The 15,708-nt window shown below is 35.0% G+C and overlaps 2 protein-coding genes and 5 non-coding genes across 7 annotated transcripts; 6 read left to right on the forward strand and 1 right to left on the reverse strand.

The window, feature by feature from the left end:
• Positions 1-100: 100 nt before the first annotated feature.
• LOC134685798 (U2 spliceosomal RNA) lies at positions 101-293 on the forward strand. The gene has a single exon (XR_010101420.1). It is a non-coding gene; the product is annotated as a U2 spliceosomal RNA (small nuclear RNA).
• A 977-nt stretch (positions 294-1,270) lies between these two features.
• LOC134685799 (U2 spliceosomal RNA) lies at positions 1,271-1,463 on the forward strand. Its single transcript, XR_010101421.1, has one exon. It is a non-coding gene; the product is annotated as a U2 spliceosomal RNA (small nuclear RNA).
• Positions 1,464-2,440: 977 nt separating this feature from the next.
• Positions 2,441-2,633, forward strand: LOC134685800 (U2 spliceosomal RNA). Its single transcript, XR_010101422.1, has one exon. It is a non-coding gene; the product is annotated as a U2 spliceosomal RNA (small nuclear RNA).
• A 976-nt stretch (positions 2,634-3,609) lies between these two features.
• LOC134685802 (U2 spliceosomal RNA) lies at positions 3,610-3,802 on the forward strand. Its single transcript, XR_010101424.1, has one exon. It is a non-coding gene; the product is annotated as a U2 spliceosomal RNA (small nuclear RNA).
• A 977-nt stretch (positions 3,803-4,779) lies between these two features.
• Positions 4,780-4,972, forward strand: LOC134685803 (U2 spliceosomal RNA). The gene has a single exon (XR_010101425.1). It is a non-coding gene; the product is annotated as a U2 spliceosomal RNA (small nuclear RNA).
• Positions 4,973-5,658: 686 nt separating this feature from the next.
• On the forward strand, positions 5,659-7,600 carry LOC134683212 (P2X purinoceptor 7-like). Its single transcript, XM_063542370.1, has 2 exons — positions 5,659-6,283; positions 7,294-7,600. Exons 1-2 carry the CDS (start codon positions 5,922-5,924, stop codon positions 7,478-7,480), a joined length of 549 nt encoding a protein of 182 aa, XP_063398440.1. The 5' UTR covers positions 5,659-5,921; the 3' UTR covers positions 7,481-7,600.
• Positions 7,601-9,333: 1,733 nt separating this feature from the next.
• LOC134683213 (uncharacterized) lies at positions 9,334-15,665 on the reverse strand. Its single transcript, XM_063542371.1, has 3 exons — positions 15,032-15,665; positions 13,269-13,424; positions 9,334-11,263 (listed from the first exon to the last, which is right to left on the reverse strand). Exons 1-3 carry the CDS (start codon positions 15,404-15,406, stop codon positions 9,368-9,370), a joined length of 2,427 nt encoding a protein of 808 aa, XP_063398441.1. The 5' UTR covers positions 15,407-15,665; the 3' UTR covers positions 9,334-9,367.
• Between the last annotated feature and the right edge of the window lie 43 nt (positions 15,666-15,708).

The raw sequence follows: 15,708 nt of genomic DNA on the forward strand, positions 1-15,708 counted from the left end.
ATACATTTGCAAAATTTGTGTAGCTTGTTTTAAAATTAAAACACCGTGTCTGAGTAAGACATAGGATTTATAGGCTTTGGAAACTCGGAAACATTTGAGTATCGCTTCTCGGCCTTTTGGCTAAGATCAAAGTGTAGTATCTGTTCTTATCAGCTTAATATCTGATACGTACCCCATGTGGGTACTTCGATATTAAACTGATTTTTGCAACTAGGTGAGATGTTAGGTGCTTGCACCGCTCTTGCCACGAGTTGGCCTGGTATTGCAGTACCTCCAGGATCGGCTCACTCCCCATTTCGGGGAGAAAATTAAAATAGAAAAATAGCTCCTTCTATAGTCTGAGAAACAGCCCCAGTAAAATATTCTCTAATACTTTTTCTATATTATTTTATGTTATGTATTGTATAGTTTTACTCATTGTTGTAAATTAATTCTACTTCTCGCGCATGTAAAATAAATCGCATATTATTTTATTTGTTTATGTCTGTTCTCTGAAAAGTATTTTTTTCTTTTCTAATAATGTGATGGGTTTTTTTTTTTCTCTTTCTCTCTCTCGCTTGTATTCATAACAGCATATGTCAGTGTAATAATGTATTCTCGTTCCTTTAAAACAAACTCTATATAAATTTTTAGCGTTACGGAAAAACGCGGGGAAAAGAATTACGTCCCCTTCTACTGTTTCAATCATCGTTAATAGCGACGTCGCCTCAGAACGAGGGCAAACGATGGAAACTACAGTCGGCCGGTAAGTTTTTTCCTCCTTTTAAAATTAATTTAAACATAGCTGTACCGGTTAATTCCTTTAAAAAATAGAACAGATGAACTGTTTGTGTGTTTTTTATTTAAACGACAGAGTGAAAAGTCCGTGCTGATTGTGAAAAAGCGTTGAATTTATTTTGTGATCAATGAAATTTTCAAGGCTTTGAAATCTGCGTTCGTCGGACATAGAATGAATTAAAATTGTCATGTTGTTTTGTTCGATTAAGATTAAATACGAATACGTATACGTATGACATACGTTTAAAAATGCATTCTCCCTTTTATTGCGACTTGCCGTATTTCACAAGCCGCTTTTTTTATTTTCACACCAGTTTTGTCATGCAGAAATCGTTTCATGCTGTTGGGTAATTAAAGCAAAGCAAGATCTCGTGTTTCGTGTGCTTTTTGTATATACATTTGCAAAATTTGTGTAGCTTGTTTTAAAATTAAAACACCGTGTCTGAGTAAGACATAGGATTTATAGGCTTTGGAAACTCGGAAACATTTGAGTATCGCTTCTCGGCCTTTTGGCTAAGATCAAAGTGTAGTATCTGTTCTTATCAGCTTAATATCTGATACGTACCCCATGTGGGTACTTCGATATTAAACTGATTTTTGCAACTAGGTGAGATGTTAGGTGCTTGCACCGCTCTTGCCACGAGTTGGCCTGGTATTGCAGTACCTCCAGGATCGGCTCACTCCCCATTTCGGGGAGAAAATTAAAATAGAAAAATAGCTCCTTCTATAGTCTGAGAAACAGCCCCAGTAAAATATTCTCTAATACTTTTTCTATATTATTTTATGTTATGTATTGTATAGTTTTACTCATTGTTGTAAATTAATTCTACTTCTCGCGCATGTAAAATAAATCGCATATTATTTTATTTGTTTATGTCTGTTCTCTGAAAAGTATTTTTTTCTTTTCTAATAATGTGATGGGTTTTTTTTTTTCTCTTTCTCTCTCTCGCTTGTATTCATAACAGCATATGTCAGTGTAATAATGTATTCTCGTTCCTTTAAAACAAACTCTATATAAATTTTTAGCGTTACGGAAAAACGCGGGGAAAAGAATTACGTCCCCTTCTACTGTTTCAATCATCGTTAATAGCGACGTCGCCTCAGAACGAGGGCAAACGATGGAAACTACAGTCGGCCGGTAAGTTTTTTCCTCCTTTTAAAATTAATTTAAACATAGCTGTACCGGTTAATTCCTTTAAAAAATAGAACAGATGAACTGTTTGTGTGTTTTTTATTTAAACGACAGAGTGAAAAGTCCGTGCTGATTGTGAAAAAGCGTTGAATTTATTTTGTGATCAATGAAATTTTCAAGGCTTTGAAATCTGCGTTCGTCGGACATAGAATGAATTAAAATTGTCATGTTGTTTTGTTCGATTAAGATTAAATACGAATACGTATACGTATGACATACGTTTAAAAATGCATTCTCCCTTTTATTGCGACTTGCCGTATTTCACAAGCCGCTTTTTTTATTTTCACACCAGTTTTGTCATGCAGAAATCGTTTCATGCTGTTGGGTAATTAAAGCAAAGCAAGATCTCGTGTTTCGTGTGCTTTTTGTATATACATTTGCAAAATTTGTGTAGCTTGTTTTAAAATTAAAACACCGTGTCTGAGTAAGACATAGGATTTATAGGCTTTGGAAACTCGGAAACATTTGAGTATCGCTTCTCGGCCTTTTGGCTAAGATCAAAGTGTAGTATCTGTTCTTATCAGCTTAATATCTGATACGTACCCCATGTGGGTACTTCGATATTAAACTGATTTTTGCAACTAGGTGAGATGTTAGGTGCTTGCACCGCTCTTGCCACGAGTTGGCCTGGTATTGCAGTACCTCCAGGATCGGCTCACTCCCCATTTCGGGGAGAAAATTAAAATAGAAAAATAGCTCCTTCTATAGTCTGAGAAACAGCCCCAGTAAAATATTCTCTAATACTTTTTCTATATTATTTTATGTTATGTATTGTATAGTTTTACTCATTGTTGTAAATTAATTCTACTTCTCGCGCATGTAAAATAAATCGCATATTATTTTATTTGTTTATGTCTGTTCTCTGAAAAGTATTTTTTTCTTTTCTAATAATGTGATGGTTTTTTTTTTTCTCTTTCTCTCTCTCGCTTGTATTCATAACAGCATATGTCAGTGTAATAATGTATTCTCGTTCCTTTAAAACAAACTCTATATAAATTTTTAGCGTTACGGAAAAACGCGGGGAAAAGAATTACGTCCCCTTCTACTGTTTCAATCATCGTTAATAGCGACGTCGCCTCAGAACGAGGGCAAACGATGGAAACTACAGTCGGCCGGTAAGTTTTTTCCTCCTTTTAAAATTAATTTAAACATAGCTGTACCGGTTAATTCCTTTAAAAAATAGAACAGATGAACTGTTTGTGTGTTTTTTATTTAAACGACAGAGTGAAAAGTCCGTGCTGATTGTGAAAAAGCGTTGAATTTATTTTGTGATCAATGAAATTTTCAAGGCTTTGAAATCTGCGTTCGTCGGACATAGAATGAATTAAAATTGTCATGTTGTTTTGTTCGATTAAGATTAAATACGAATACGTATACGTATGACATACGTTTAAAAATGCATTCTCCCTTTTATTGCGACTTGCCGTATTTCACAAGCCGCTTTTTTTATTTTCACACCAGTTTTGTCATGCAGAAATCGTTTCATGCTGTTGGGTAATTAAAGCAAAGCAAGATCTCGTGTTTCGTGTGCTTTTTGTATATACATTTGCAAAATTTGTGTAGCTTGTTTTAAAATTAAAACACCGTGTCTGAGTAAGACATAGGATTTATAGGCTTTGGAAACTCGGAAACATTTGAGTATCGCTTCTCGGCCTTTTGGCTAAGATCAAAGTGTAGTATCTGTTCTTATCAGCTTAATATCTGATACGTACCCCATGTGGGTACTTCGATATTAAACTGATTTTTGCAACTAGGTGAGATGTTAGGTGCTTGCACCGCTCTTGCCACGAGTTGGCCTGGTATTGCAGTACCTCCAGGATCGGCTCACTCCCCATTTCGGGGAGAAAATTAAAATAGAAAAATAGCTCCTTCTATAGTCTGAGAAACAGCCCCAGTAAAATATTCTCTAATACTTTTTCTATATTATTTTATGTTATGTATTGTATAGTTTTACTCATTGTTGTAAATTAATTCTACTTCTCGCGCATGTAAAATAAATCGCATATTATTTTATTTGTTTATGTCTGTTCTCTGAAAAGTATTTTTTTCTTTTCTAATAATGTGATGGGTTTTTTTTTTTCTCTTTCTCTCTCTCGCTTGTATTCATAACAGCATATGTCAGTGTAATAATGTATTCTCGTTCCTTTAAAACAAACTCTATATAAATTTTTAGCGTTACGGAAAAACGCGGGGAAAAGAATTACGTCCCCTTCTACTGTTTCAATCATCGTTAATAGCGACGTCGCCTCAGAACGAGGGCAAACGATGGAAACTACAGTCGGCCGGTAAGTTTTTTCCTCCTTTTAAAATTAATTTAAACATAGCTGTACCGGTTAATTCCTTTAAAAAATAGAACAGATGAACTGTTTGTGTGTTTTTTATTTAAACGACAGAGTGAAAAGTCCGTGCTGATTGTGAAAAAGCGTTGAATTTATTTTGTGATCAATGAAATTTTCAAGGCTTTGAAATCTGCGTTCGTCGGACATAGAATGAATTAAAATTGTCATGTTGTTTTGTTCGATTAAGATTAAATACGAATACGTATACGTATGACATACGTTTAAAAATGCATTCTCCCTTTTATTGCGACTTGCCGTATTTCACAAGCCGCTTTTTTTATTTTCACACCAGTTTTGTCATGCAGAAATCGTTTCATGCTGTTGGGTAATTAAAGCAAAGCAAGATCTCGTGTTTCGTGTGCTTTTTGTATATACATTTGCAAAATTTGTGTAGCTTGTTTTAAAATTAAAACACCGTGTCTGAGTAAGACATAGGATTTATAGGCTTTGGAAACTCGGAAACATTTGAGTATCGCTTCTCGGCCTTTTGGCTAAGATCAAAGTGTAGTATCTGTTCTTATCAGCTTAATATCTGATACGTACCCCATGTGGGTACTTCGATATTAAACTGATTTTTGCAACTAGGTGAGATGTTAGGTGCTTGCACCGCTCTTGCCACGAGTTGGCCTGGTATTGCAGTACCTCCAGGATCGGCTCACTCCCCATTTCGGGGAGAAAATTAAAATAGAAAAATAGCTCCTTCTATAGTCTGAGAAACAGCCCCAGTAAAATATTCTCTAATACTTTTTCTATATTATTTTATGTTATGTATTGTATAGTTTTACTCATTGTTGTAAATTAATTCTACTTCTCGCGCATGTAAAATAAATCGCATATTATTTTATTTGTTTATGTCTGTTCTCTGAAAAGTATTTTTTTCTTTTCTAATAATGTGATGGGTTTTTTTTTTCTCTTTCTCTCTCTCGCTTGTATTCATAACAGCATATGTCAGTGTAATAATGTATTCTCGTTCCTTTAAAACAAACTCTATATAAATTTTTAGCGTTACGGAAAAACGCGGGGAAAAGAATTACGTCCCCTTCTACTGTTTCAATCATCGTTAATAGCGACGTCGCCTCAGAACGAGGGCAAACGATGGAAACTACAGTCGGCCGGTAAGTTTTTTCCTCCTTTTAAAATTAATTTAAACATAGCTGTACCGGTTAATTCCTTTAAAAAATAGAACAGATGAACTGTTTGTGTGTTTTTTATTTAAACGACAGAGTGAAAAGTCCGTGCTGATTGTGAAAAAGCGTTGAATTTATTTTGTGATCAATGAAATTTTCAAGGCTTTGAAATCTGCGTTCGTCGGACATAGAATGAATTAAAATTGTCATGTTGTTTTGTTCGATTAAAGGAGAAGGAAACCAAAAAAAAAAATTTGGATAAATTAATAGAAAATTATTATATAAATATATTTTTAACAACGTTTGTATTAAAAAAGTGTACCGTTATGAAATAAATCAATATTTTACAATTATCAATTTTGAAATTCCCGCCTCCATGTAGGCAGCCATTATTGTTTTAGCCCTGACGTCACTCCTACGGTTCCGGTTTACCTGTTCCAGCATCTGAAACTTTGCAAAACTAATTCTATTTACACACGTACCGCGATGGAAAACGGAAATATCCAAAATCAGATGGGTCTTGTTGCTTACAACTTCGAACCTGAGCTCACTGTTCAAGAACTTGAAGATCGAAATAGAGCTGCATTAGCATCTTCTGAAGCTGTAGTTCAGACATTGGATGAATGGTGCGAGTGTGGGAACTGTCAGGAAATGCCGTCCCTTGAAGAAAATGTTTGTTGTAGGGTATCAGATTTGGTGCTACCGAACTTGGAAGACCACAACTGCATTACCATGCACCATAGTTATGACACCTTAATTTTAAATTCCGATGTATTAGCACTGGCTTACATTCAGATGATGATGTACAAGGGACAGCAAGGCCGAGCGCCGGAAGAATTGAGCAACAGGTGAATTTTTGGACATTTTAAAAGTTTTATTAACCAGAATTAAATAAAAAGGTTTCCTTTCAAACTAACTTATATCTGGTTGTCTGCACAAATAATAGACACAGAGACAATTTATTTAAAAAAATATTGGGGGGGGGGGTAGGGTGAGGTGGTCCTTCAAAAATTTTAATATTGTCATTTCCCATTAAGTACACGTCGATTAATAATGAGTTTGAACACTGCCTACTATAAATTGAAATTGTTCTCTCACTATGAGACAAAAAAAAAAGTGAATTACAAAAAAATCTATTTTTTTTTTCATTTTTTTCTCAAAGTTTTCACCAACAAATGCAAACTTTAACAGGAACCATGAGTCAGAGTGGGTCAACTGAACTTGGAACTGTATACACCGAATGTGACTATTATTAATGTCAGCATAACTTTCATTCTATTGAAAAGAAAATATATTTGCTCCGATTTTTCGAGTGTCTTTAAGTGGAATGATACTATATAAAAAAGATGCTGTATGACTGCCATGAGACAACTCTCCACAAGAGACCAAAATGACACAGAAATTAATAAAATGTATTTTTGAATGTCATAACCACAATCCCTTTCTATTCTTCTTTGAATATGACTTCCTGAAATCAACAAATTTGTACTAATATATAAGACATATATCAAGCACCACCTCTTGAGCAGAATCAGCCTGCCTTTCCCCGAGTTAAGTGGTTTCTGGTTGCAGTCTTGTTTTCAATGTTTTATTTTGAGGACTGCTGTTTGCCTAGTCGTCAAATGCTCAATGTTGGGAGACTTTTTCATAATTAATGCCCAATGTCTTTTGGACAGATAGAATGACAGATGGAGTAAAGTGGTTACTATATATATCTTTTCTCATCTTTGGTGACCATGTGAAATAAATTAAACTACATGCATTATTGTCAGTTCTGTTGAAATTTGGATAAATCCATTTTTTCCAAAATCTATCATATATTTGATGCTTTCATTTTCATTTGTATATTTTATTACAGACAATCCCGTCTTGTTGCTTACAGACAATTCATTTGTTGGATGCTTAAAGGAGAAAAACTTGGAAAAGGAAGAAGGGTGGTAATTCCTTCTTGTGTTGTCAAAGACATTAGAGATTCCTTCCCAGAGAACAACAATGATTATACAGGATTTCAAGCTGCTATAGATGTGAGAGAACTGTTTTGTTGAAATGTTTTAAAATCATAATGACAAAGGATTTGCAAAGAAACACAAAAATTATACATGAATGTGATAGTTTTGTATGAAGCTAATAATATATTGTTAATTATATAAACTTGTATAAACTGTTGCCTTTGAATAATTATTAAAAACTACTGCATTTATATATGCACCTGTCCGGAGCCTGTTGTTTAGTGGTAGTCTTTTGTTGGTGTAGTTCATATGTGTTTTTTTACTTTTAGTGGTCTAAAACCAATGTCTCTATTCATACAAGAGTGCACACGCTGAAATGTCTCGCCTTCTTTACTTATCATTGATATTATGTTGAGTCCTAAATATTAAGCTTTATTACTCTGAGCAATGACAATGAGGTCAAGGTCAAATAAAACCTGCATGACTGACATATAGATCATAAAATATTTCCATACACCAAATATAGTTGACCTATTGCATATAGTATTAGAAAAAAAGACCAAAAACTCAAAAACTTAACTTTGACCCCTGAACCATAAAAATGAGGTCAAGGTCAGATGACACCTGTCAGCTAGACATGTACACCTTACAATCATTCCATTCACCAAATATAGTAGACCTATTGCATATAGTACAAATGTAGTATAAGAAAAACCGACCAAAACACAAAAACTTAACTATAACCACTGAACCATGAAAATGAGGTCAAGGTCAGATGACACCTGCCAGTTGGACATGTACACCTCACAGTCCTTCCATACACCGAATATACTAGACCTACTGCTTACAGTATCTGAAATATGGACTTGACCACCAAAACTTAACCTTGTTCACTGATCCATGAAATGAGGTCGAGGTCCAGTGAAAACTGTCTGACAGGCATGAGGACCTTGCAAGGTACGCACATACCAAATATAGTTATCCTATTACTTATAATAAGAGAGAATTTAACATTACAAAAAATCTTAACTTTTTTTTCAAGTAGTCACTGAACCATGAAAATGAGGTCAAGGACATTGGACATGTGACTGACAGAAAGTTCGTAACATGAGGCATCTATATACAAAGTATGAAGTCTTCCGCCTTCTAAAATATAAAGCTTTTAAGAAGTTAGCTAATGCCGCCGCCTGATCACTATGTACACCAAACAATCATCATAATCATTACATAAACAAAATGTAGTTATCCTTTAAGCTGTGTAGAGATTGAAGAAAACAACTGAATATACTAATGATATAATTCACCAAAAAACATACATACAATCAAACTCCCCCCCCCCTTTCACCTAACAACCAAACTATATGCAAGATATGATTTGCAGCAGGCCAAGTTTACGAGCATATTACATCCACGCCAGGGACTTACAACCTTACGACTTTTCAAGGTGCGCCAGAGGGTTGCATCCTGTACTGCAAATCATGTTCTGCTTAAATTATATGCAAGTATTTGATAAAGCCAAAATGAAATAGAAAATATGGAAATTCGTAAGTACAAAATGTATGTATGTCATTTGGGAAGGCATAAATTTATTTTTTTAAAGAAAAACATGTGTATAATGATCATTGTAATCACATTAACATACATCATGTACATGAACAGTATATATCTATTATCAAATTACTTTAACCAAACCCTCTGGTATGAAACTCGAGGTCAAGTTAATCCTTATATTCATAATAAAACTGAAATATTCATTATTCATTGTTGAAAGTGACATTAAACACCAAAAATTAAATCAATCATTCCAAAAAAAAAACCCTCACCAGAACATTATATGATTTCATACCATGCTGCATGTATGAACTGAATGACAAATTTATCATGTTTGTACAAATGTACAGTGCTGGGAAAAAAGATGCTTGCATGATACAAAAAAATACCCCCAGTAAAATGGTTGTTTCATATTTATATCAAGAAAAATATTCAACTGGATTTTTCAAATCGAGAAAAATGTTTCTGAATCAATGCAGATTTTGAGGGAACAGGCAAAGGAGCAATATTTCCTTCCTGTGCCCTTTCCTTTACTGGCAGTGTCATTGTTTCTTTTTGAACCAACACGTTTTCGATCATAGCAAATACCCACTGATAATTTTTGTTATTAAACACTGGCTTTGCCACCCATTGCCCAGTTGCCTTTGGACAAACCAATTTGTATGCTTTTTCACCATCTTTGTTGACCTTTTGACCACGATTTTGGTTAAGATTATGATCAATTACCGCCAAAGCAGTACGTGTCCACATTTGATCATTATCGAATTCCTGGCGTTTTGGTGTATATTTCAGCAACAGACTGTGAAAAACTTCTAAATTTCCTGTATGACAAAATTCATTTAGCTGACGAATGTCCTTTCTCAAACGCTTGTCCAACACTACTTCCTTTAATGCCTTATGGGCTTTTGAATCTTTTACAAGCCATTTTTTAGTGTCAGACACTTCAGGTTCAATTGGTGTGTGAGCACATTGCTTGAAGAATTTACCCTCAAAAGAGTGTATATCAACAGTATGATTTACAATGGAAATCCAGCTTTCTTCCAAAATGTCCTTATCTCCACCACAATTACTGGCACACCACCACAAATGATTACAAATAGATTTCATCCAATGGTTTAAATCTTCGCAACCTTTCCCTTTAGCCTTCAATGTTAGCTTTTTTTTAATCGATTTGCACAAGTGCCAAACATCAAACTGATGTTGCACTTCCGGAAATTCCTTCTTCATGATGCTTCTTATCTGAACATGCCGATCCGTAGCTAACACCTCAATCCTGAACCCCATGTCAAGCAGAAGAGTCATGCATCTTCGAAAACCTTCAACTTCCATTTTTGAAGATGACCCAGTTTCAGTAACCTTGACAACAACAAATGTAATAATGCGTTGGGTTTCAATATCAAGTAGAGAATAAGTGCAATACTTTGCACTAAAACCTGGTGAATCACACCTTCCATCACCTGCTAGCCGTATCTGGCGATTTTGTTCTTTGATTTTCTTTAACTCTACTTCTTGCAGTAAGGACCACGTGTGTTGAACAACAGGCATTAAATATTGTCTTTGAATTTTGTTGTAGGTGGTGTGTGAAATATATTGTAAGTTACAAAATTCTGCAAACTGTGATATGTGGCTGTATGTTTGACCACAGAATAATGTTGCAGCACTAACTAATAAATTTCCAACTGGCATCTTGCCAAGGAATGGTTGTGAACTCCATTTTACAACTATGTGTCCACTGGTACAATTGGCAGTGATGGTTATTACAGTTCCATTGGACAAGTCTTTAACAATGTCATCTGGATCAACCGGACATTCACAAATGTTGCATTTTAATTTGTTGATTAAAGTGTCAATTGCACTTTCAAATACAATAAATTTGTTTTCTTTAATTAACTTCTGCTCTTCGGTGTAGCATGTTGAAATGTCATTTTCAAAATTGTCTGAATCAGACTCTACCTGGTCAACACTTAGACTGTAATCAACATCTTCTGGATCATCCTCTTGTGTCAAACTTACAAATGACTCATCCAAAATATGTACAGGAGTAAAAATTGGTTCTACTGCACATTTTTGAAAATCAGTTTTTAAAGGAGTAGAAGAAATGAAGATTGGTTTGTCTTTTTTAGCAGGTGTTTCACTAGAACTGGCATGTTGAATTTCTGAAGACGTATCTACCTCTGCTTTAGATTTTGAGTAGCTATGATCAAAAACCAATACATTTTCATCTCCTTTAATTTTTCTGCATACTTCACATGGATGTCCACAAGGAAGAATTTCTGGTATGGTCAATAAAGGTAATTTATCATGTTGTTCAGCATGAACAGGAACATTCTACAATAAATAAAATAAAATCATGTTATTTTTTTTAATCAGCATACATTTAATGCCCCTACAGAAAAACTAGAGTTGACACACTTTTTACACGAGTTCAATGTGAGATAAACTCTTTCAGACAGACATGTACGTGGTTGTCGTTTGTTTATGTGTTACATATTTGTTTTTCTTTCCTTTTTTTATATAAATAAGGCCGTTAGTTTTCTTGTTTGAATTGTTTTACATTGTCATTTCAGGGCCTTTTATAGCTGACTATGCGGTATGAGCTGTGCTCATGGTTGAAGGCTTTACGGTGACCTATGGTTGTTAATTTCTGTGTCATTTTGGTCTCTTGTGGAGAGTTGTCTCATTGGCAATCATACCATATCTTCTTTTTTATATGTAGGCCATACAATCATTCCATACACCAAATTTAGTTAACCTATTGCTAAAAGTATCTCAGAAACAGACCTCATAAAGAAATTGAAATTTGACCAATGAACCATGAAAGTTCAACTGACACCTACCAGACAGACATACACACCATACAATATTCCATACACCACAAATAGTACAAATCAGAGAAATTAAGCATTGACCAATTGCAATGAACCATGACAATAAGTTCAAGGCCAGATGACACATGTCAGTTGGACATGTACACCTTACAATCATTCCATACACCAAACATGCCAAATATAAAAGACCTATTGCTTATAGTATCTGAGATAGACTTGACCTAGAAAACTTCACCTTGTTCACTGACCCATGAAATGAGTTTGAGGTCAATATGAAAACTGACAGAAATGAGAACCTTGCAAGGATTCAGATAGAAAAATATGCAATGGGGGACCAAACAACACATGAATTCACTAATGGCTATAGTGCATGAGTAAATTATCAGTGTTTTTCAGTTATGTATTGAATATTTTATCATATTTAAATTTTAATTCTTGGATTTTATGGAATCTGAACTATAATGATTAAATTACAGGTTTTTTATGGCATAATTCTGGTAGGAATCTTGATAATAATGGAAATGGGATTTTCCCAGATTATGACGATGTAAAAAAGTTTTTTAAAATAAAATTTATTTTCAGCATGTAATAGGAAACATACATATTATATTAATATTTGGCCAAATTGCAATATTGACATACATAGAATAAAGGATGGAAACAGAGAATGTGTCAAAGAGACAACAACCCGACCAAAATTTACATAACAACTCAATGCCACCAATGGGTCTTCAACGTGAGAAATCCAACTAATTAGAATTTACCCTTCTTAAATTGTTCCTGCATTAAATTTCACAGAAACTCAGTGAACCGGTCTGTAGTTTATCGATTTTTATCAAGCGTTTAATTTAAATTAGCAACATATTTCATGTACGGTAGTAATAAATTCACGAAAAGCCTATCCATTACTGCATTAGTTGTCGTATATATGACATTTCGTAATAAATTTTCATTTCATTCTTAGAAAACTAAACGAAGTAACCAAATTTAGTTTTTTTTTATATTATTAAACAAAGTCATTACTGACAGTCTTTACACATGAAAAATGTCTATAAATGACAAAATACAGTTGAAAAATAAATTTCTTTTACTAACCGTTTTTTTATGCTGCATTTAAAAACAAAGTCTGTCATTGTAGCATAATCTTCTTTATTTTTATTTTTGACACCCTTTTGAAACTCTACTAATCCTACCACAGGGGCGGATGCAGGAATTTTTGAAAGGGGGGGTGCTAACCCAGGGCAAAGGGGGGGGTGCAAAACATATGTCCCGATACAAATGCATTGATCGACAAAAATAAAGGGGGGGTGCGCACCTCCGGAACCCCCCCTGGATCCGCCACTGTACCACAACCCAGGGTTGATGTCGAATTAACTCGGGTAGGTTCAAAAGGTAAAACTCGAGGGGTTCGATTGTCAGTCGAGTAAACTCAACAGACTATACTAACCCCAGTTGGACGATAAGTAGGCCGCGATGAAAATATTAATAAAATATACACAAATTACCTCAAATGAAATATCATCTGACTGTTGAGGATGAACTGCAGTTGAACTTTTGAACTTCTTTGGTTTTGTTGCTTTACTGTCTGTACTTTCTGACAATGTCCTTTTGTTGGAACTTTTTTCCTTGGTGTTTACAAAGGCAGTTACACTACTTCTGAGCTGAAATAATCAAAAAGCTTTTTTTTTTACAAAAATAAAGAAAAAGTGTTCCTGTACTTAACACTTCATGCAGTGTACACTTACGACTTTATGTACAGTACATGAAACAACTTTTTTTAACATATATATACAAAACATGATAGAAATCAATAAAAGCTAATTAGATGCATCACATGTATTTCACAAATTATTTTTTTTCACCAAGATACATTGTACCTGATTTACAATGTGTTTCAATGCTTCACATAGCATTGAGTAGATATTGTGAGCCCCAAAACATGTTGTGTTTACTGCATTTTACAGTGAAACCTGTCTTAACTACAAAATGTAGCTAGTTTTAACCGAATCATAAATAAACAAAGAATGTAAACATATAGTCAGCATCACATTTTTCTGTGTTTAACCCTCTTTTTGCCAGATTCAAATTTCAAACAACGTTACGTACGCCACAATACATGTAGTTTAGGACGTTCACAGTATTTTGTTTCATTTTCAAAATTCAAAATGCACAATGTGACGTCTTTAAAATTACAATTCAGACAATTTGATTTGTTTTAAAAAAGTACACAAATTAAGAAATTGCTACATTACATATTCAAATTTTACTTTATATCATTTATGAGGAAGTTTATTTCAGAAACAGCTTTGTAATCATAAAAATTAAAACCAGTGATTTTGTCATTGAAAAGGACATATGTGATCGTGTGGCAAGCTATCAGTGATGGACACATATGTCCGTGTGGCAGCAAGAGGGTTAAGAAATCTTTGTAACTGTGTCACCAACGGGGAAAGCAGGTCTATAACCGCTCCACTCTGTCCGTCAAAGACAGTGGCGGATCCAGGGGGGGGGGGGGGGGGGTCCGGGGGTGCGCACCCCCCCTTTGCCCTGGGTGCCCTGGGTTAGCACCCCCCTTTCGAAAATTCCTGCATCCGCCCCTGAAAGAGACGCTAAATAATGTGTTGTGTGTGACACAGGATTTTATGAAAATTTTAAGTGTGAACTTCGATGGCGGATCCAGGGGGGGGGGGGGGGGTCCGGGGGTTGGAACCCCCCTTTTTTCAGGATGATCAATGAATTTGAATGGGGACATATAGTTGGAACCGCCCCTTTGTCTGGGGTTAGGAACCCTCTTTTTAAAATGGCTGGATCCGCCCCTGCCCTTTCACGAGATCACCCCCACTTTTTGGTGGGATTCGTTTAGTTTTCTATGTTGTGTTTAGTGTACTCTTTGTCTGTTTCCTTTTTAGGCATGGCTTTGTCAGTTTATTTTTACTTATGAGTTTGAATGTCCCTTTGGTATCTTTCGCCCCTCTTTAACTTTCAGGTGACATCATTGGGTCATAAAAAATAATTCATAATTGGTGTATATATATATATGTACAGTTACAAAGTTATGTGATATGCTTACAAATATCCCCTAAAGTACAACATCCCGAGTGTAGAAATTCAGTACTCAGCCTCCCCCTTTTTTGTATCCTCCACATATGTGTTCATGTGTCCTGTGTGCACTATAGTCTTTCCCCTATAATGCTATATTTTATCTGTAGGACCATAAGCATGTGAAGAAACAAGACTGACAGAAAAACAAGTAAATTCTCATAATTACCTGTGCCTTCCGTCTCTTCTCCTGAAATATTTTGGTAGAAGTCCTTTCCTTTTGACGATCAGCTACACCAGGGCCAGGTTTTACTAAGGTTGGAACTGCTCCAGGCTTCAGTGTGAGTCTTCCAGATTTAAACCCCAGGGATTCAGCCATCAGATTCCTTTCAAAACAATCTTGTTCAAAATGTTCCTCACAAACAACTCTGCCTTTACTCCACACAAAAGTTTCGATTTTCAGTTTATCATTGCGCAAATGATCTATCCAAAGTTTGCAGAGTTTACGTTTCTCGCTAGATTTTAACGGATCTGGTATTTCAAAAAAGCTCTTCCCACACTTTCCTCTTTCATTTACACAATTGATAGCTTGACAAGACGGCATAATATCGTATTGTTGAAAGAAAAATTTGATGAATATGGTTGCTTCTGGTTAGACCGGAACAGTAGGGATGACGTGGCAAATTTCAACTTCTGTACTCTCCAATACAGAAGAGCTCCTCAAAATGTCGATCTCCAGTAATTGGCGGGAAATTTAAAATTTTTATATTTAAACTAACGGGTTTGACATTTCTGAGCATAATTTTGAATAACTTTAAACAGTAAACCTTATTATTAACAATAATTCTTTCAACTGAGCTAAAAAAAAAATTTGGGTTTCCTTCTCCTTTAAAGGAGAAGGAAACC

This window comes from Mytilus trossulus, chromosome 9, assembly GCF_036588685.1.
Source record: "Mytilus trossulus isolate FHL-02 chromosome 9, PNRI_Mtr1.1.1.hap1, whole genome shotgun sequence".
NCBI classification, from domain to species: domain Eukaryota; kingdom Metazoa; phylum Mollusca; class Bivalvia; order Mytilida; family Mytilidae; genus Mytilus; species Mytilus trossulus.